A 22,055-nucleotide genomic window follows, 5' to 3' on the forward strand; every position below is an offset into this window, starting at 1 on the left:
TGCCAAAATACTGTGACGGGAATAACAGAAGGCCAAATAAGAACTGGGAAGAGAAGGGACAACTCTCTTCCTCTCGGGGACCCTGTGAGGGGAGAGACTCAGGCTGCACATAATAGTTAGGTGGTTGTGATTGATGGGTTTTAATGGTTCCTCCCTTTGCCCACCACCACAATGAAACTAAGCAGAACCATAGAATCCTAGAATTGTAAAGTTGGGAGCCCAAGCATCATCTAGCCAGTGTGGTGCAGTGGTTGAGAACAGTAATCTGGTGAATTGGATTTGATTCCCTGCTCCTCCACTTGTAGCTGCTGGGTGACCTTGGGCTAGTCACACTTCTCTGAAGTCTCTCAGCCTCACTCACATCACAGAGTGTTTGTTGTGGGAGAGGAAGGGAAAGGAGATTGTTAGCCACTTTGAGACTCCTTAGGGTAGTGATAAAGCGGGATATCAAATCCAAACTCTTCTTCTTCTCTTCTAGTCCAACCCACTGGATGCAGGAATCTCAACTAAAGCATCCATGACAGATGGCAATCAACTGCATCCTATATCCTACTGCACCTCCTACATCCAGTGCATGTGGGAAAGAAGAGGACTCCGGGTTCAGTGACTAATGAATGTGAGTAATCCACTTCCAGTTCTTCAGGAAGGGAAGCGGAATCTGCAAACTATAGTGTAATAATATTGTTATTCTATCAAATTAATGAATAGTGTTTTTTCAGGAGTTCCAAGTTGCAAGCCTCTTTTAATGCAAGGTGTCTTTTAAATTTTAAGCATTCTCTTTCAAAGCTACTGTGCTTTTTAATACTGTTGTTTTAGTTATTTTATTTTATTTTTTACATACTGAGGAAAGGAAGGAAAGGGTGCAAATTTAATAAACAGATAATTTGCAATCTGTCCTGACCTTATGGGATAAATCTAACTGCCCAATTCTATTCTCAAGGCAATTCCAGTGTCACTTGGTAACACTATCAAAATTCATTTGGGCTGTTTAGATTGTTTTCAACCTGAGGAAGCAGTATGGCTTTTAAAATGAATTCTTTCTAGATTAAACCTGGATCAATCTTATTTGACAAGGGGACACTACTGGAAACCTTTTAGAAGGGCACTTGCAAAGCAACTAAGGTAAGAAAAGGTAAAGTGAATGCGGAAGTGCAGAGAAACAAAGAGAAGCGACGAAAACTAGTCACAAGGGAGTATTATGAATGAACAAATCCATGTGAAGTCGCAAAGTAAAAGCTAATGAGCAAAACATGCATACGTGAATGCAACTGTACAAGAAGAATCTGAATTAGTACAGCAAGCACACTCTTAAAGACAAGAGGGCTCACTTGTTTTGGATGATAACCAAGAACCAGACAGCAATAAAATAAAAAGTCAATATCTGCATATGTAGGATTTTACCTACCTTGAGATTTGGATCACTATACTTTTCCATTTAGTCTCTTCCTGTATTTTGAGTATAGCCTGGGTTGAGTTACTACTTGACCTCCATGGACCAGCTGAACTGGCATCATCATCATTATCATCATCATCATCATTGCCCAGGCCTCTACAAATCTACCTATACACATGGTCTGGGACTTTCAATGTTCCCATCATGTGAATTTGCATCTCAAATTAAACATCATCAACAACAAACATCTTGTCAGTTATTTGTATTTCTGGTTCGTCATTGAAAAAAGATACCTTTGTATACTAGCTGGGCAACTCTAAGGTAATAAATTCATGAAAATTAGACAAACATAAAAGATGTGACCGTTTGGTTTTTTTTATGGCCTTATACTAATGAGAATGTGAACCTAAAGTGCCATTTAGAAGGGTGAGGGCTTTTGTAATGCCCCAACAATCACCGCCCAGGAAAGGATCACCTCTCACCTATTTTAATATCTTCCCATAGTCAAAAAAATCCTCTCTTATTCTCTTAAGAATCAGGCTATGTTAATTCATTTTTATCTACATTTAATGGAAACTTGGAACATGGTTTTAGTGAGGATGTGTAGTGGCTCTCCATTACTGTTTTATTACTTGACTTTTAGCTTCTGCTCCAGCTGTTTTGTTTTACAGGGATTCTGTGCTGTCATTTGACTGGTGCTTTATTTAGACTGGTGTTTTAAATTGTTTTATTTATTAATCACTTAAAGAACTCTAGTTATAATAAATGTAACACTCAGATGAGCTTTGCATTTTGGATCCACATACAGCTTATGGAACATTGTAGCACTATTTTTTTATACTCCTCCACTGAAGGGAAGCGGAGTTTAATAATAATAATATTATCAACCGTTAACCAGATCGGACATACACAAAGCACGAGAGCAGACTAAAGGTCAGAAACAGCATTTGTGAAGGTTTAAGACAACACAAAGCACATTCTCAAGATCACTGAAAGTGCGGCATGATTTTAATTGCAAAGTAAAATTGCTGACAGTTGACCTCTGTTCATAGGGGCTCTTTTTCCCCTCCCTTCACAGTCAGCAAGTTTCTTTGTTTCACTTGCGGTTCTGACAGGGGAAAAGAAATAGCAGGTTGTGCAGAAAAAAAACTACAAAGAAACAAAACAGAGGCCACAAAGCTGATTATGTGACAGAGTACAGGCCCATTTTATTCCTAACAATTCTATTACCAAAACACTAATTTCTGTGTCCTGTTATTTTTAGATCTGTACTCTGTAGACAAGACTTACTGATACCAGTATAGAAAGAACTAGAGAGCCCTGATGTAGCACAAAGGTTTGTGACCCTGGTGATGACAAAAAGGGGAAAACAATCCTCTTAATATAAGCCTGTCCTAGGTGCAAGATCTGTCTTTGTGATTCACTGGATTTATTGGCACACTTACAAAGCAGCCTTGCAGCTGAAGCCACCTGTACATAACCCAAAAAAAATCATTTTTCCAGTGTGCTTTTGCTGGCTAAATATGAGTGTCAATGAACTCTCAAATATTTCGTAACAGAATAAACCGAGAATGGCCAAGCCACTTGGAACTTCTAATGAACAAATTCCTGTGGCAAAGCATGTAAAGCAGGTTGATTTATGATCTCCAGCTACACCTTTGTAACATATTTTGCTAGAGGTTTTCATGTTAAAAGTAAAACATCTTTCATCTTGATTTTTCCCATCCTTGTGAACGTACAGATTAGATTCACTCAAAAGAAGTAGTGAACTATGGGAAAGTTGAGCAGTTCTTTAAAATGCAGACAGCACTTATTTAGTCCTCTGACTGTGAATAATTTGGACAATTCAGAAATCAGAAGCCTCTGCGTGTCCAATACATTTCAGGTGCCATGGCCACAGCAGACTTTTAAAACAAAATTTGCAACTTGGGAGGTCCTGGTTATCCACTTTTCTACTTCATCAGTTTGGCTTAGAAATATGAAATTTGGCTTAGAAATATGGCTTAGAAATATGAACTCCAAATATTTCTGAATTGGCCCTGAAGCACATACCTCTTGCCTCAAAATCCTGATAGAGAGATACTTGGAGAGTTGTCCTTGGTAGATGACACTTAATTTAGCATACTTAATAAATTGTGTTATTCAACTGAATTAACAGTTCTCACGTTTTTAAGGTTATCAATATCATTACCACTTAAATATTGTTAACAGTTCTCTAGTTGCTGCTTTTATTGCTAAATGATCTAACACACCTATCGGTGTTATTCCTCCTAACCTTCTTTATGGTACCCACTGATAACCAGCACTTTATTCTGAATCAAGAGGCCACATGAGTCACTGACTGTACCTTTATTAGATATATTAAAGTTTCTTGAAGCTGAGATCTAGTAAGAACTGTCGGAGGTAATGTTGGAACATCTACTGCTCCAAGCGTGAGAGGAGAAGAGGAACCAACTTTGTTTTCGATGTCGGAGGACTTCATAGCTGACTGCTGGAACACACTAGGTGACAAGAGGACTGAAGGTGCCATTGTGGTTGTAGCTGCAGCATACTGTGGGGAAGCAACCTGCTAAAACAAGGAATCAAATCAGATGGGGATGATCCCCCCCCCATTTTTAAAGAACTATCTAGATATATTAACGCCTCTTCTGACATTACCTTTCTGGTACTGTTTGAAGCCCCAGTTAAAATAGCAAGAACCAGTGACATAGCTCCTTGGCACACCGGCAAAAGCAGTGGCTGCTTCACTGGCTCTTATGTGGCCTGGGTGCTTCCAACATTATACAAGCTGCAGGGACTTGCATGCAGAAATGAAGCGGCTTAAGTTGAAAGGGCCTCCCAAAAGCTATGGATGCTAACAGTAACCACTGTGACCAACCTGGATCACAAGGCCTTTCGGGAAATAATTAATAAACCCAAATGTTTATTCTGGCATACTGATGTGGTAGCTCAAGGAGAACTCTGTAGCGATTTACAATAATATGGACAGTAGTACAATTGTTGATGCCAGCATATAAACTCAATCTTATGAAGAAACGAGAGGTTACTAAGATGTGCTCTGGAAAAATTGGGCACTTTTATAGAGCAGCCAATTGCATTATTGTTTTATGAACTACAAGGGAAAGGATTGTCGGCATATTGTAGGCATATTTCAATTCTTGCAAGACCTGGAGGTCTCCAGAAGGAGTATACTAGTAGAGGAGAACTAGGTGATCCTAATTAATGGATATGAATCAGGATTCAATACACATTGGGTCGTCAGCCTGGATGGAACCAGGTTTTGTTTAGAATTGGCCTTTGCACAAATCCAGACAGGGAAAGACACTGTGGTGATGCAAGGATTTAAATACATACTTGGCTTGCTTTTGACAAAGCTTTGGGGTGTGAAAATGTTTCAAGCTCCTTGCTTTGCTGTGCAACCTACAATTTAAAAGAAAGAAATACGTAGTATGTGAACAATCCAGCATTCTTCTTACATCCCTCTTTAAAAAATGCATACACATACACATACACTGACATAATCAACAAATACTGTTTTGGCCAGATACACAATTTCATCTGTATTGGACCAAAGTTTTATGATCAATACATCACTTTTAAAGAAAAACACTGAAAACCCAACATTGTTAAAAAAATAACTGCCTAGCCAGAACAGTGTTATAAAGCACCCTTTACAAGACTAGTATCCAATTCACCAAATGTCCAATTCACCCACTGGCAAGAAAGAAATTGTGTTGGCACTTTCAGACTCAAATAACACAGTGTAATAATATGAGAACCGCTGCTAACAGCACTAACCTACCAATGTTTTTACAATCAACCTTATTGATAAAGAAATCTACATATATTAATCTACTAGGAGCTGCAACCCCTGCTCATTTTGCTCACCCAAGTCATGCACCTCTGTCCCCACCTCCCCTCGGCAGCAGCCCAGGCAAGCCACAAAGGAACAGGCAGGACAAGCTGGGGCAGCTCCCTAGCAATTGTCCTGCTCTGCTGCCACTTCCCTCCATGGCCTTCCATGCTGATGAGGCTGGAATAGCAAAAGCCATGAAAAGTGTGCAGTGGCAGCAGAGTAGGACAGCTGCTGGGGAGCTGGTCTTCTGCAGCTCACCTGGGCTGCACTCCGACTGCTCGCTCCACCCACTTGCCTCCATACCTGGGCCGCCCCGCCTGCTTTTCTTTTGTGAACAGCAGTGTGATAACATTCTAACCATTTTATTATACACTAAGAGAACTTACCTGAACAGGTGGAATAGCTTTACCAGTCAGGGCTTGTTTGGTGTGGGATTCTTTGAAACGATCTGGGGTTGCCAGCTGGCTAGCGGCAGAAGAAGCGTTAGGCGCTACTGGCACTTTATTTACCGACTGCTGCATAACATCCTGTTGTGGGGTCAACCTGAGTTTTTGAAGGAGATCCGTATTTGGAAGCGGCATGTTCGAAGCACTTTCTGTACTGGTTGCAGCCAAAGATGTTAAGAATTGGTTCTGACTGGGAGTGATGTTCTGCGGACCGTGGTTCATATCAGACGGCTGCTGATTCACAAGCGGAGACATTTGCTTGGCAGCCTGCTGCATAACTTGCAGCATGTTATTGTTTGTGCTGCCGCTCTGAAGCATTTGCACACAGGGAGCTTCTGTGGCCAGAGTGGAATTAAGGTTAGGGCTTAGCTGCACAGCATAGTTTGAAGCTTTAGTCACTTCAGGTTGTGGGGCAGAAGGTGAGGCAATCAGTAAGGGTGGCATACACTCCTGTGGCAATAAGGTAGAAGAATTACTTTTGAAGCTTGAGCCATCCAGTTTCCCCAGAGGCTGATGGATCACAGTCGACTGCTCAAATGAAAAAGGAAGGAGCAAACTGTGCTCTCTGCATGAGGAGTCAGGCTTCTTGGTTCTCTCTGGATTAGAGTAGGGAACTGTACTGTGTTCCTTTGGAAATGAAGTTCCAAATAACTCTTCCACTGTTAGGTGTTTTGGTATGGACGAGCATGGCTAGAAATAGAGAGAGAAAGAACGACCAGAAGCTCAGCTTAAAATGCATACAAAGACTCCAGTAAATTAGTGGTAGTGTGTAGAATGTAAAAGAGAACAGCTTGCTAAAAGTTGTAGAGCCCTGCAGAAAACAGATTACGGGCCATAGGTTTTATCAACAATATTTTTATACTTATGTGGCACAATATGCTTGTATATTATGATGAAACAATATACGCTAACAACCAATTCTTGGAAACCTAATTGTAAGAGCTTGTTTTCGTACTGCTTTTTATTGTCCTTAAAATTGCAAGGCATTTTAGTCTGCAAATACCTTTAAGGAGAGAGATCTAGAAGTGTAACATTTTAGAATCTTACCACTGGTTCACTTTAATCTCCAATTCCAGACTAATAATTGGGACTATGCACCCCAAACCTCATTAAGAGCCAAAAAAGCAGATAGAACTACTTCTGATTAATTACATCAATTAAAAAATTGAAACATCCAACATCCTCCTTGAAGATCTGTCAAAAACCCTCAGTGGCTTCAGTAAGACAAAATGGCCCTAAAACCCCATTTCTAGAAGGAGACTCTCAAAGATTAAATTGTGCACCACTCCTTTTCTTTCACTAGATGGCATTGTTAGCAGGCACAAGACCTACAAGACCTGCTCATCTTATTTCTTGCAACCAATTTTCTGTATTAGAATACAGTATCTTTCTTGGCTATCTGTCTCACTTCTTAGCCAAAGCTCCTGTTTAGTTGACTGATAAGCCTTACGATGTCTGATGAGGGCCAAAAGCTGGCCTAGGTGGTCAGACTTCCCTACTGTTGCCGTAAAAGCAACCTACAGCAGGGACAGAATCCAATGGGCGCTGCCCCATGTTTAGACATACAACAGAGTTATAAATGCTGCACTCATGGCTCTCACATACTTCTTTCTAATCTTAAAACACCATGGAAAATAAAAGTTCCGGTCTAGCCTGTTTCTCTTGTGTTGGGAACTCTTGTTGTTTTTAAAGCCGCAGGGGAAGGCTGCAATCACACCACCTGAGGCAGCCCCAACAAATATAATATGTGATTGTTCAGCAGGTATAGTTCAACACAGAGGTCATCTATACCTTTAAAATGAAGACACAGGGGTTGTTTCCAATGCTGTCCCTTCTGTACACAAAAGCAGAAGAGGGAGGGGGTTGGGGTTTTTGTTTGTTTTGGTTTTGCCAAATTGCCCCTTTCTTCTGCAGTTTTCCAAGTGATCTTCCATGCTGTTCTGGAGGGTCTCCAGAGGGAAATCAGTGAAAATTATTTCCCACCCCCTGCTGTTTATGGAAACCTCTGCTGGATCCAAACAGCTGTCCATGAACAGCATCGAATGCAATTTACAGAACACCATCTTCCAGTTAGAAGGACCTATAAACTCATAATGGTTGTTTCCAACTGGTGGCTCTGCACTAGTGTTAAGCACTTTCACTTGCACAAAACAAGGCCCCGCTTTTACTGATCCCTCCTACCCAGGACAAGTCCCATATGACCCTCAAAAACTTTTCCTGAGAGCCAGTTTTATAGTTAAAATCAGGAAAAAATAAATACAGTTAATGGATAAAAGGACAAAGATTCACAAAATGTTTAGGGGTATGCGTCCCCCTGCGTCCTCTCAGAAAAAAAGCACTGGATACAACCCCATGATCCAATTATTATAAAGGTAACAAAACAGTGCAGTAATGTCACAGTGCTTTAAAATGAACATACATGGTCTTGCATTTGTAACATTGATGATCCATGCTCTGAAATCTCCGTATTATCCGTCTTTGTGGGATTTGCACTTGGTTGTGTCCAAGAAATGAGGTCACTCTTCTGATTCTAGAAAATAAAATGCATTATTTAATACCCACTTATCGATACGTTCATTTTTAGCACCCCTCTATAAACCTCCCAGGAAGATTTCTACTACCTCGCCTGCTCTACTTCTCTCTGCACTTTACACTTTTTACAACATACTATCTATTCAATATTGTGGTTATCACATTGCACAATCATATGATAGTTCTGCCAGTGTCGTGCTAAAGGCAAGACTTGATCAGAAGCTGAGTAAACATCATGGCCAGCATTACCCAGCTTCAACCCAAACAGTTCTCCCAGCTGTTGTCAGCTAGACAAGAATGCATGACTCAGGCCATTTGGGTTACCCAAATGAATGGAGAAGATACAGAATGTCTACGCAACAGAGTTTTAAAACATCTCTTACAGCTATACAACTGGGTGCACGTCCTCTAAAAGGGTAGATGTGCTTACACTTGTGAAAATACACACCAAGGTGTACACAGAACAATTATAAAATTAGCTAGAACAGTCATGAGTCCAGCATGTTTCCAGGCATTAGGCAAATGTACTAACAGCACTAAAATAAAGTGATGATTCAGCTTCATGGTTCAAGAGACCTGCCAGTTTAAATCTTTTGAGTGTACCATTTATGATGCAGTCAACAGAGCTGAAGTTGACAGTCTTTACTGCTGTTGGAGAAAAAATTCAGTCGATATATTACCTTACGCAAAGTCCCCCCTCCCCCAAGTACAAGCTTCAAGCTTCATGAGCTGACCATCAACACAAGGAAGTTAAGCCAACTGTAGCAAGCTGCAAGCTGCAAACATGGCCAGCAATGGAAACCTGCCACATCACTACAACTTTGCATAAATATGTAAAGATTTACTTTATCTTACAGATTTAAAATTCACAACATAGATTGGCAATACCCCCTCGGTCCAGTATACCTGAAGGAGCGTCTGCACCCCCATCGTTCTGCCTGGACACTGAGGTCCAGTGCCGAGGGCCTTCTGGCGGTTCCTTCGCTATGAGAAGCCAAGTTACAGGGAACCAGGCAGAGGGCCTTCTCGGTAGTGGCACCTGCCCCGTGGAATGCCCTCTCACCAGATGTCAAAGAGAAAAACAACTACAGTGGTACCTCTACTTACGAATTTAATGCGTTCCGAACGAACATTTGTAAGTCGAAAAAATTGTAAGTCGAATCCCATAGGAATGCATTGGGAGAAAAAAATTGTAAGTCGAAGCAACCCTATCTAAAAATTCGTAAGTAGAAAAAATCCTATCTAAACCAAGATGACAGACGGAGCTCCGTTCGTAAGTAGAAACATTCGTAAGTAGAGTTATTTGTAAGTAGAGGTACCACTGTAACAGACTTTTAGAAGACATCTTAAGGCAGCCCTGTTTAAGGAAGCTTTTAATGTTTAATAGATTAATGTATTTTAATATTCTGTTGGAAGCTGCCCAGAGTGGCTGGGGAAACCCAGACAGATGGGCGGCGTGGTAATAATAATAATAATAATAATTTATTATCTTTGCCCCCCCATTTCCTGCACGTTTAGTGTGGCTAACATTCTGGTAAGGAATTTAAGTCCAATTTCATTGTTTAAAAATGCGATCCTAAAGTATCATTGCTTGTTTAATGCCAGGTTACAAAAAGTGTTATAATCTTTCTGAAGAGGGAGGAGGAAAGTTAGCTATTAAAAAAAAAATCCACCCACTAACCAAACTCATTCATTTTCACATACGGACTGGATGCAGAGAGTACATGAAAGATTAAGCTGATTTAGAATCCTATATTAAATCACTCAGGCAGTTACAAAGCTCTTTTCTCACTCCTGGCTACCCATTCTCATGCCGACTCTCCGCCCATCACATGTGGGCTGCACAGCAGGATTATTTTATGATCCATCTGGACTGTACTAGGCAGATTTTTCTATAAAATGCAAATTCATCTATAATTATTATAGACTCAAGGTAAATGGCAAGGAATTAGTAAGAGAAATGACATAAGAACATACACATGCTTGAAAAAGCAACCAATTAAAAGAATAAGGAGCAATAATGTATAAGAAACATGACACAGCAACAGAAAGAACCCACAACAACATAAAACACTAATTCAATTTATACCAGGAGTTCCATTTCTAAAGCTTCCCTCTCATTTCTTTCATTAAACAGTACCCTTACAGGTCTGCATTTTTAGAAGCATCACCTCTGAAAAGCAAATTGGATAGCTGTGGTTTAGGGCACATTTCAATAGCTGGAGGAGTTATGCAAAGTATGCGGGAGAATGGTGGGGTCGGAGTCTTTGCCTCCTACAGATGGAAGAGGCAGTGTTATAATGAATTCAACCTGCCCTGAGTGTACAGAATGGTGTATACATTTAATCAAGTGATTCAATTCAACCTGTCCCAGCTATTCATATCAGACCTCAAGATAAAAGAGAAGAGGGCATGCAGATTTAGACAGAAAGTTAGCTTAAAATGACGTTTACAAGACAGACAAGTAGACATATTTTCCAGAATAGTTCATGTGATTAAGGTTGCCAAATTATTTCTGGGCTTCTCTCCTTTGTCTTTAACAGCATGGACAGCAGAAAATTAGGAGGTTAAGGTTTTCTTTATTCCATTATGTAGATAAAGTAATAATAATGTGAATGTCTCAATATTGTTGATAAATCCCATGAACAGCGTTGCAGTCACAAAACATTCCACACATGAAGAGTGGGAGTATTTTCAATGACTTCTCCTTCCTCCCGTCGCTCCCTGAAAGGTGTACTCTATCTAGCACTAGGGGACCCTCCAGAAAAGTGTGGCAGGTGGTGAATAAGGCCATAATGGGGAAATTGCCATAAGTCATCTTTCCCATCCATGAACGGGAACCTCTGATGGATCCAAGCCCCTTTCCAAAAATGGAAGGAGATACTCTGGACCCAACTCATTGAAACTGCTCCTTTTCTTAATTCATTCTACTCCACCACCTTAAAAAAAATCAAAATCAAGGAGTACTTGCTAATTCTCTCCTCTCCTATTACCTCTAGTCCTACCTGATTCATTTAACATGTCTCCCTGAGGAGGGAGGGAACAAGATGGGTGGGGGCTGGAAGTAGATGAGGCATTCACGGTGCACACATTTCTAAAGGACTGGACACCCCACCACCACAAGGTGTGCTGGAGACTGCCATAGTTAATAGAACCTAGGCAAAATAAAAAAATTCCTTCAGTAGCACCAATTTTTTTATTTTGCTTCGACTCAGACCAACACGGCTACCTACCTGTAACTAGAACCTAGGCAGTAATGGATGTGTGGTTGCAATGCAATTAAGAAGGCACAGGGTAAGCTAGACAACTCTGCATTATATAGGTAGATTACTACTGAAGGTGAGGGTTGGGAAGGCATTAAACATAGAACGAAGAAATTTAAACTGATCAGATGTAAAATACTAAGCCAAAACCATATTTGCATAAACTATGCCTCTTCTCCCAGATAAAACAGAAGCTTGAAAAAAAAACTCACTCTCTCATGGTTTCTCCTTGTAGTTTTCAGTCAATACTGTCAGAATTAAGACAGATTACAGTCTCCTTCTTTGGAGGTCTTTAAGCAGAGGCTTGACAGCCATATGTCAAGAATGCTTTGATGGTGTTTCCTGCTTGGCAGGGGGTTGAACTGGATGGCCCTTGTGGTCTCTTCCAACTCTATGATTCTATGATTCTACATCACCATTATTTTATAAACCATGACGGGCTGCTGTTTTTGTTTTTAAAAGGTACAGCAACTTATTCTAGCTTGGATAAACACCAATGTGTCTAAATTTGGTATTCCAGGATAGATGAAAGCCCTTAGCCATTTGCTTCATGATTCAACATGCCCTGAGGCATTTTAATATTGCAATGCACTGCCTATGATGATTCACTGCTCACTCTTTCTCCTTCAGCAAGTTTGGGTAAGGAGAAAGAAAACAGAATGTATTATAGTACTGAAAACTGTAAGGAAAGTTTCTAGAGTGTGACGTTGTGCTAGAGGAATACTAAAATACAGGCAACTTTGTTGTTGCCCACTTTTCTAGGACTGTTGGTAATATAATCAAGTTTGCACAGAAGGAACATGAACCTTGAATCATAGTATGCAACACCTCCACTGACATTTATCTCAGCTTCCAGAAAGGCAGCCATTTGAGATTGAAATTAAATTTCAAAAGCCTAATTATGTACAGTGAGACAGAAAAATTGCATTAATGGAAATCCAGATATTCTCAGAAAAACAAGGCAGGACAGCCCCATTTTGCCAGTGCCTACTGCTAGAAAAAGAAAAGAGAATGAATGGAAATGATTGAGGGATAACCATCCAACAGTTAGCAAAAAAAAAATAAAAAATTACACCAAGTTTATTTTGGCTCCCACTAAAATATGTAATGCAAGTCTGACCTCCGATTTCTAATACAGATACTTTCCTTACCTGTTCATATTCAACCTTAGCTTTGCTAAGCATCTCTAGGATATCAGTGCATCCATTAATCCTGCTGACATTTCTTCTGTCCTGGAACAGCAGCTGGGATCTCTGAGCTTCTTCTTGCACTACTCTATGACAGAGGAGGAGGAAAACAGCATAGGATTAGATTTTATTAAAAATGCACAGCAAAACACACCATTCACTATAGAAGCATTTTGTTTCATATTTTGAACTGAATACATGCTTCATGAATTCTGTGCACATCTTAACCCCAACAGTTACGTTCTAAACCTGAATTTTATAATTTCAATTCATTGCTGGTTTCTACTTCCCAAAACTGGCAGGGTTTTGTACAGTGATTACAGTGAGGGGGTAAGGCACTCCTGTCTTCCACTGCCTCCCGCAGTTTGGTCAAACTCATGTTCGTAGCTTCGAGAACACTGTCCAACCATCTTGTCCTCTGTCGTCCCCTTCTCCTAGTGCCCTCAATCTTTCCCAACATCAGGGTCTTTTCCAGGGAGTCTTCTCTTCTCATGAGGTGGCCAAAGTATTGGAGTCTCAGCTTCACGATCTGTCCTTCCAGTGAGCACTCTGGGCTGATTTCCTTAAGAATGGATAGGTTTGATCTTCTTGCAGTCCATGGGACTCTCAAGAGTCTCCTCCAGCACCATAATTCAAAAGTATCAATTCTTTGGCAATCAGCCTTCTTCCAGCTCTCACTTCCATACATCATTACTGGGAAAACCATAGCTTTAACTATACGGACCTTTGTCAGCAAGGTGATGTCTCTGCTTTTTCAGATGCTGTCTAGGTTTGTCATTGCTTTTCTCCCAAGAAGCAGGCGTCTTTTAATTTCGTAGCTGTCTTTGTCCATGGAGTTTTCTTGGCAGGGATACTGGAGCGGCTTGCCAGTTCCTTCTCCAAGTGGATCACGTTTAGTCAAAACTTTCCACTATGACCTGTCCATCTTGGCATAGCTCATAGCTTCTCTGAGTTATTCAAGCCCCTTCGCCATGACAAGGCATTGATCCATGAAGGGGAAAGTATTTGATTCCCTGCTAAATTTGCCTGTTTGCCCTCTGACAAAGTAATGACCAGTCCATAATTTTATATATGTAGACATGTACAATATATATTGTGTGAAATACAGAAGCAGCCCATCAAAAAACAACACCAGGAGATTCCTCTATAAAATCCTTTATTAGCCACTACTCCAAAAATGTTTTATTGCCAAACAATAGAGCCCAGAGAATTCATGGAAAAACAACAATAGAGCCCAATTGATAATGACATTTTTTGACACAAATTATCACAGGAAGCTCTAAATGCATGGAATAGCCTGATTCTCATCAGCTGGATGGTGTGTTTGTGTGCAAAATTCTGTATAAGAAAGAATAAGATTAGAGGAACAGAAATACAAATACAAATGATATAGTCTAGTCACTGAGAGGGATGTCTGATCCCTTCATGGCCTATTTTCAAGTGCACACTTACAGAGTATTTTATTTAAACTTGGATGTTTAGTCAGAGCCTTTTAAAGGTTTGTTTTGCTTCTGTTTTGCAATATACTAGCAATATACTAGCTTTCAGATTTCAGTTGATTATATTGTCACATTTAAAACAAAATAAATGTGACAATATAATCAACTGAAATCTAAAAGCTAGTATATTGCAAAACAGAAGCAAAACAAACATTTAAAAGGCTCTGACTAAAAATGCACCCACAGTAACGGATTTGTGGGGGCTGAGCCACCACAAAGTCAATGAGAAAAAGTCAGCAGGCAACAGCAGTGCTGCCTCTGAGAGACAGAAGCAGTTCAGCTCCGTCCTCGCAGCCAGTGAGCGAGGCATCCTTTTCCAGGGCGTGGGGCTCGGACGTGGAGGCAGAGTCTCTCTGCCTCCGAATCTGAGCCCCTCCCCACGGAAAACAGTGCCCCACTGGCTGTGGAGAGGGGGAAGAAGAGGAGCCGCCACCACCGCAACGTGGACATGTGATGTCACACACACACGCCTGCATGTAGTGTGTTCTGTCGCATGCCCGTGTTGCGGCGGCAGGCACCCACAATCCCGAGGATGAGATGGCACCCCGATGCATAATATTTGGGAGGTGCTAATTTATAAACATAGATGCCTCTCAGAAGTTGAGCCCACAACTGCACTATACATTTAATATAGTATCATACCACATAGTCATGGCTTCCCCTTAAAGCAGGGGTCCCCAGACTACGGCCCGCGGGCCAGATGCGGCCCAATTGGCCTCCCAATCCGGCCCGCGACGACCCCCGCCGCCCGCTCTTGCAGCGCGCTGCGTGGCGGCGCCATTCCAGATCTGAAAAAATCGCCGAAAATCGTTTCTGCGCATGCGTATGGGCCTCTCCCGACCCAGAAGAGGTCATTTCCGGTGCACTTCCGGGTCGGGGGAGGCCCATACGCATGCGCACAAACAATTTCCGGCGATTTTTTCAGCCTGGAAGCGCGCCACCGCACCAGTAAATGGGTGTGTGCATGTGCACTGGCGCGCACTCCCCCATCCTCTGGCCCACGCACTCCCCCGCCCGCCGGCCCGCCGTGCGATCGGCGCGACGGGCACCGGCCCAAAGGCAGGTAAGTCTGGGGACCCCTGCCTTAAAGGATGCTGGGAACCATAGCAGTGTAGCAATCACTTCCTCTTTCCAGAGAACGCTGGGAATTGTAGCTGAGTAATGGAAAACAGAAGTCTCCTAACAAATCTCTACACCCTTAACTACAGTCCTCAGGCTTCTTGAGGGAGCTTGTGGCTATTTAAATTGGTATGATAATGCTTTAAAAATGTATAATGTGGATTAAGATGATGGGTGGCTGGGTATCAACAGCACTCTGTTTCAGAGGGCATCCAGTCACCCTATAAACAAAGCTTCCTTCAACAAAGCTTTTAAAATGGGAGGGAAAGGGGCAGGAAATCCAGGCTCTGGCTCAGAATAGCCAGTGCTTGTTCCCTACTTGGTAGCCTGCTAAAACATAATGGTCCACTTTCCTGAAACAGGTTAGATCAAAGCCACCTGAATTAACACACAGTAACCTTCACTGAGATGGCAGTAGTGATTTTTTTTTTAAATCTAGTCTCCTGCAGTGAGAGTAGATTTGATTATTAAGAACAGGAAATGCCATGTCAAAAGCATCAGGCTATACTACAGGCAGCTGATGGGAAAGCCAAAAGGTGATATCACAGCAATCACAGAATATGTCAATCACGCCATATCTTCTCTTCATGAAAGGATGCTAGGGCAAGTTAACTCCCAATAGCTTACTCCATCATTACATTAATGTTTCCCCAGTCTAGAATGAAAAACTCCCAGAAACAGAAGATCATAAATACCATTAAATTCCCTGGAGAGGGTTGAGAGTGGTCCGTTCTCTGAGCTCTAAAGTATTTGCTGATGCAGCTATTTGATGCCAAATAAAAGTGTGGACTGTCCTCCAAGACATGAAATTACTATAGGTCATATAGAGGACATGCTGGGCACACGCTGCGATAAAGCCACCAAATTACACAACAAGAGGAGAGGCAAACATTCTCTAATTGGCACAGACAATCTTAATTTGCATGATTCAGATCTGAGTATTTGGATTCTGTATCATTGGACCAATGCAGACGTAATGCTCCTAACACTGTAACCACGGTTAAAGAATTGGTAGCTGTGGGATCGTGTGCTCCTTGCTATAAATCATCCTCTCTCCAGCACAAATCTCATCTCCACTCTTATCCATTGGTTTGACCAGGATTTGAACCCAGCATTGGGTCGCAGAATCAGGAGTGTTACATACAGTGATCCACTGCAACTCTCACTCATTTTGAGCCACGGATCACACCCGTTCAATAATTCTGTTACTTTACAATTATAAAAATGAACCAGTTTATGGTAAATTCTTGACCAAAGAATTGTCCTGCTGGACCTGGCCCAGGGTCTATCAAGTTCAGTATTCTGTTTTCACGGTGGCTAACCAGATGTCTACAGAAAGCCGACAAGCAGGACACAGGGGCAACAGTGCTCTCTTGACTGTGATCCCCAGTCTAGTCTGAATCTGCACTAAATTGTTTTATTCACTTGCTGTTTGCCATCCTGGGCTTCTTTCAGAAGAAATGGGGGAGGGAAAAGTTAATTAAACAAATTCATCCATCCATCAAATAGGCTAGTATTCAGAGGCATGTACTGGAGGTACCAAGATACTGGATACCAAGGTACTGGAGGTACCATGATACTGGAGGTACCAAGGCTATCTGATATAGCATTACCCTCCAGATATTTTGACTTCTGTTCTGCTCATGTATAAACTTTGCATGCACTATAAGAGAGCTCATATCACATTGCCTGGGTGCTAAGCCATAGTTTGGCTTAGCACTGCATGCAAACAGGGAAAGTGAATGGCCTTTACTCTAAGCACAAAATTAAGCACTACATTACAAACTAAGTTATCATGAATTTTTACTGGCGGCACAAATATTGGCAAAGATACATGGTTTTATAGGAAATGCTATAAAATGCAAACTAGAAATAACACAAAAATGTTTTTAAAAATGAGATACTTACTTTGCCATGAGTTTTGCTATTCGATGACAGTCATTCTTGTCATAGAACCAGATACTGTAAATTGACACTTGAGGAAGGTATTAAAAAAGACAGTTAATTTATTATTATTAAATCATTTTGATTACAGAATATCTCCAAATAGAAAACAGCAGGATGCATAGATTACAAATTCTGTACTTAAAATGATTTATGCACGTATGAGCAGTACTACTGGGTAATTTCAAATATTCATGGAAACAGGAGCAGCAAATAATAAAACAGATGTTAGGTTATGGTATTACACTTGCTAGTGAACAATTTAATATGTACTACCATATTGAAAACAAACGTCTTGTTCCCAGGCAAAAGCTTTAATCTTAGGCCAAAAAAAGGTTACATGTAAAAAGCTCCCGATCTGACAGGTTAAATTACAGGCAGGTCAGATAAAATGAGCACTTAAGACTAGTGCAGAACCCAAAGTGCAGTGCAAATCAACATAACATTCAGCCCAGTTATATGTGTATGATAATTATGAACCATTCACTTAGGAGTCAGTAGCAGCTTAAATGAGCCTTTGGCTTTAACATTATACAGTTAACTGGATGTACCAGTAAGTCCCATTTAGTTCAGTGGGACTTACTTCTGAGTAGGTATGTGTACACTTGTGCCAGTAAAATGATATAAAGTTAACATTAACTCAAAAGAGAATTCTGTATAAGTGTTAAATACATTTAAAAATGTATATTTCACTTTCTGCCCTGGGAGTAAAAAAGAAAAGGTCTAAAGGAACCAGAAATTTGTCAGACTGCATGAGTCTTTCCTTTTATTTCACTCTGTACTTCTAGCCTTTCATCTGACACACATATACAGAGTCCTTTCTGTGTCATCTTCCTGCCTGTAAACCTTCATTCTATTATTGCAAAGTAGTAAAAAGGATCTAGCAAGAAGGAAACTCAAGGTCAGGAGGCAAGACAGCCGGAGGAAGAGAGACAAAGTAAGTAACGGGCCAAATAACAGAGTCCCAAGAGAGGATGGGTAAAGGAAGCAAAGGATATGAAGCAGAATAAACAAAGGAAAAGGCACTGTTAAGAAAACCATCACATGGGAACAGGAAAAAGAGTAGCTCTGCTACTGGGGTAGAGACAAAATGAAGATGCAGGATGAGTGATGCTCAGTTTAGTAATCTGATTTGAAATGACTCTGGACTCTAAAAAAGATATAATATACTACAGATAATTATATATTAGAACAAGGATTGAGAACTGGATCAAGCTAGGAGGCCCATAATCCCATGGAACAGGAAACTTGCGGCCAGGTCTCTGTGTTAAGAGATTCTGGCTCAATTCACACAAAACACTAAACCATAGTTAACAAAAAGCCCAATATTTGGATTCAGTAAGGGACAAATTCTTAAATAAAAATGGGGAGATGTGATTCCATTAAGCATTGTGAAATATTAAATCAGGCACCCCCAAACTGCGGCCCTCCAGATGTTTTGGCCTACAACTCCCATGATAATAATAATACTGTAATTTAATAATAATTTACTATTTATACCCCACCCATCTGGCTGGGTTTCCCCAGCCACTCTGGGCGGCTTCCAACAGAAGTATTAAAATACAATAATCTAGCTAACAGGACCTGTGGTCAGGAATGATGTGAATTGTAGTCCAAAGCATCTGGAGGGCCGAAGTTTGGGGATGCCTGTATTAAATCTTTGAAAGCAGTTGACCACTGCAATGCAAAACTATCTTTTAAGGAAACTGGTTCATACTGTAGCTGTGTCCTAAACATCAAATAATAATAATAATACTGGGTTAGAAAGTACTTCTGAACCCACTGCTGTCGCTTTAGGCTCAGGTGGCCTCAGTAGGACAGAGTGCCTTCCATCAGCTTTGGCTGGTGGCCCAACTGCACCCCTATCTGGACAGGCCCAACTTATGTCATCTAGGCGCTGGTAACCTCTAGGTTAGATTACTGCAACACAATTAAATATGTAAGTCCGTCCTTGAAGACAGTTTGGAAAGTTCAGCTGCTGCAGAGTTCAATGGCCAGTTTGCTCACTGGGGCAAGACAGTTTGAGCATATTACACCAATCCTGGTCCAACTGCACTGGCTGCCAATCAGTTCCCGGGCCCAGTTCAAAGTGATGTTTTTCACCTATAAATCCTTAAATGGCTCAGGACCACCATCTCATCTGAAGCCCTTCTTCATGTGGCTCTTCCATGAGAGGTCCAAAAGGTGGGAACATGAGATTGGGCCTTTTCTGTGGTGGCTTGCCATTACATATCTTGAGGCGCCAGGCAAAAATATTCCCCTTCTCCTAGGCCTTTGGCTAATTAAACAATCTCTGGCATTTTAAAGTATGTGGGGTGGGTGGGTACAGTACTGTTTTGGTTTGTTATTATGGTATGTACTACAGTGGTACGTCATGTGGCGAACAGGATCCGTTCCGACAGCCCATTCGCAACATGAAAAGGCCACAACATGAAGCGCCACATCTGCGCATGTGTGTGACGCAATGCTGCACTTCTGCGCATGTGCAAAGCACAATTTAGCGCTTCTGCGCATGTGCGCAGGTTACGGACATGCCAAACCCGGAAGTAACCCATTCTGGGACTTCCAGGTTCTGCGCGTCCGTAACCTGAAAAGACGCAACATGAAGTGGACGTATCATGAGGTATGACTATATTGGAAACTGCCCTGTGAGGAAGGCAGTATAGAAATTTAATAAGTCATAATAATACAGTGGTACCTCGGTTTAAGAACAGACCTGTTTACGAACGATTCGGTTTACGAACTCTGCAAAACCAGAAGTAGTGCCCCGGTTTGCAAACTTTACCTCAGCCTAAGAACGGAATCCGAATGGTGGAAGGGCACTGGCAGCGGGAGGCCTCATTAGGGAAAGCGAGCCTTGGTTTAAGAACGGTTTTAGTTTAAGAACGGACTTCCGGAACGGATTAAGTTCGTAAACCGAGTTATCACTGTAAATACAAGTGACATCTTCTCACAGACATTTTCTAACTCAAGGGAAAACTTGTAAGACCAATAATATGAGCTGAATTCATTGCAAAGTAGCAACAGCTACCAACTGTAATATAACTTATAAAAGACAGGGTGTAACAATTCAAGGTTTTAAAGCATGGGTAGGCAAACTTAGGCCTGGGGGCCAGATCCAGCCCAATTGCCTTCTAAATCCGGCCCGTGGACAATCTGGGAACCAGTGTGTTTTTACATGAACCCTTACATGAGAATGTGTCCTTTTATTTAAAATGCATCTCTGGGTGGGCATAAAATGCATTTGTGGTGCATAGGAACTCATTCATATTTTTTTCCAAAATATAGTCTGGCCCCCCACAAGGTCTGAGGGACAGTGGACCTGGCCCTGCTGAAAATGTTTGCTGACCCCTGTTAAAGGTTATGCTCAAGAAAGAAAGAAAGAAAGAAAGAAAGAAAGAAAGAAAGAAAGAAAGAAAGAAAGAAAGGAGAGAAGAGTCTTTGATTTAATCTGGAGTTATTAGCACTGTGAAAGAAAACATATGTCTAAGAGGATATCAAAGCCAAGTACTAATGGATTTGTCCTAAACAATGCTAGCTATCGAAGACAGAAAAGAGATAACTGCTTTGCAACAGAACACAGAACAAGAAAGTGACTGCTATTTAACACATTAGCTCATTGTGCCACACTATTCTACATGTTTGGCTGCCCTCAACTTAAACTCCATTATGAACACCCTAAATGCAATTTTACCATTTCTCTCTACAGAAATAGCAACAGCAGTCCCACTCCTTATCTTTCTTGAGAAGGCAGAGTTAAAGCAGTTACTAAAGATCCATTCCCCTTCCCTGATCAAACACATGTCACTCTGACAACACTGCTGTTATCCACATGTGGCTGGTCTTCAACTTTCTGGACCCACTTTGATATTTTTACTGCAATGAAATAAGACTCTGTTACCACCAAGGTAACAGAGTTTCAAGTACATCCTTCTGGAATTTAATCTCTGCTGCTGAATTCAACTGGAAAAAGGACATACAGAGCTCAAAAAAGAAGAAAAGGCAGTATCTTCATTTGAGAATTCAGAGTTGTATACCACCACCTATCTTTTAATATTAGCATGGAATTTCATTCTCTACATCAAGACAGTGACATTAGATACAAAGGAAGAATTGTGAGTGAAACTGATTTGGAAGCATACTTCTTTAAGACCTTTAGAGGTAAGTTCAAAATTGTTGATTTAAAAACCAAACAAACCCAAGGTTCTGAAATTTTTGATCGCATTTGTATCTATGAATTTATTACGCGGTTGATGCTTAGATTTTAAGCCCTTTATGGAGTGAGAAAGGCACAGTTAGCAACCCTGTAGGACACTAGAAATGTTTTTACTTGCAATCTTATCCTTTTTGTCACTGAGTACTTTATGCAGTTTGGTAACTACAGCATATCACTGATGTTACAAACATATTCAATATATTATGAATAAAAGATAGAAATTCCATAACGGTCTTCTCTAGAGCTTCTGAAGTTAACTTAGTGACTTTCTTAATACAGATTAAAATAGGACTTTGGTGACATACCGGATAATTAGCTTAAGTGATGCTAGCTTTTTTAAAAGATTTAAAGAATAATCCAGCTGTTACTGTTATAAGAAAAAATGCAATTTTCCCTAAAACAAATAGCTGGAGATCTGCATGCCTTGCTCCCTCAGCTAAAGATACTGTGGTCAAGAGAGGACAGTGATTCAGCAGACTTGCGAAATTGATTCAAAATATCCTGCTTTTTGAATTTCTCAGGTCCTTGCAAACATTACCTCTGGTGGCAAGAATATGGTTATGTGACATGTGTTTGATCTCATAGCAAAGCCCTGAATGA

At 40.9% G+C, this 22,055-nt stretch overlaps 1 protein-coding gene across 2 annotated transcripts in view; it reads right to left on the reverse strand.

The window, feature by feature from the left end:
* The window catches only part of DCP1A (decapping mRNA 1A), a 35,071-nt gene that overhangs the window by 4,913 nt on the left and 8,103 nt on the right, over positions 1-22,055 (reverse strand). Inside the window, exons 4-9 of one of the 2 annotated variants that reach the window (XM_035106330.3) lie at positions 17,204-17,270; positions 12,642-12,765; positions 8,115-8,225; positions 5,636-6,385; positions 4,748-4,813; positions 3,741-3,959 (exon numbers count right to left, since the gene is read on the reverse strand). In XM_035106330.3, the coding sequence (XP_034962221.1) occupies positions 3,741-3,959; positions 4,748-4,813; positions 5,636-6,385; positions 8,115-8,225; positions 12,642-12,765; positions 17,204-17,270 (1,337 nt within the window). Of the gene's footprint in view, positions 1-3,740; positions 3,963-4,747; positions 4,814-5,635; positions 6,386-8,114; positions 8,226-12,641; positions 12,766-17,203; positions 17,271-22,055 lie in introns of both variants that reach the window. The other variant, XM_035106329.3, reaches the window with a different exon arrangement.

The sequence above is a fragment of the Zootoca vivipara genome, chromosome 2, assembly GCF_965207765.1.
Source record: "Zootoca vivipara chromosome 2, rZooViv2.hap1.1, whole genome shotgun sequence".
NCBI classification, from domain to species: domain Eukaryota; kingdom Metazoa; phylum Chordata; class Lepidosauria; order Squamata; family Lacertidae; genus Zootoca; species Zootoca vivipara.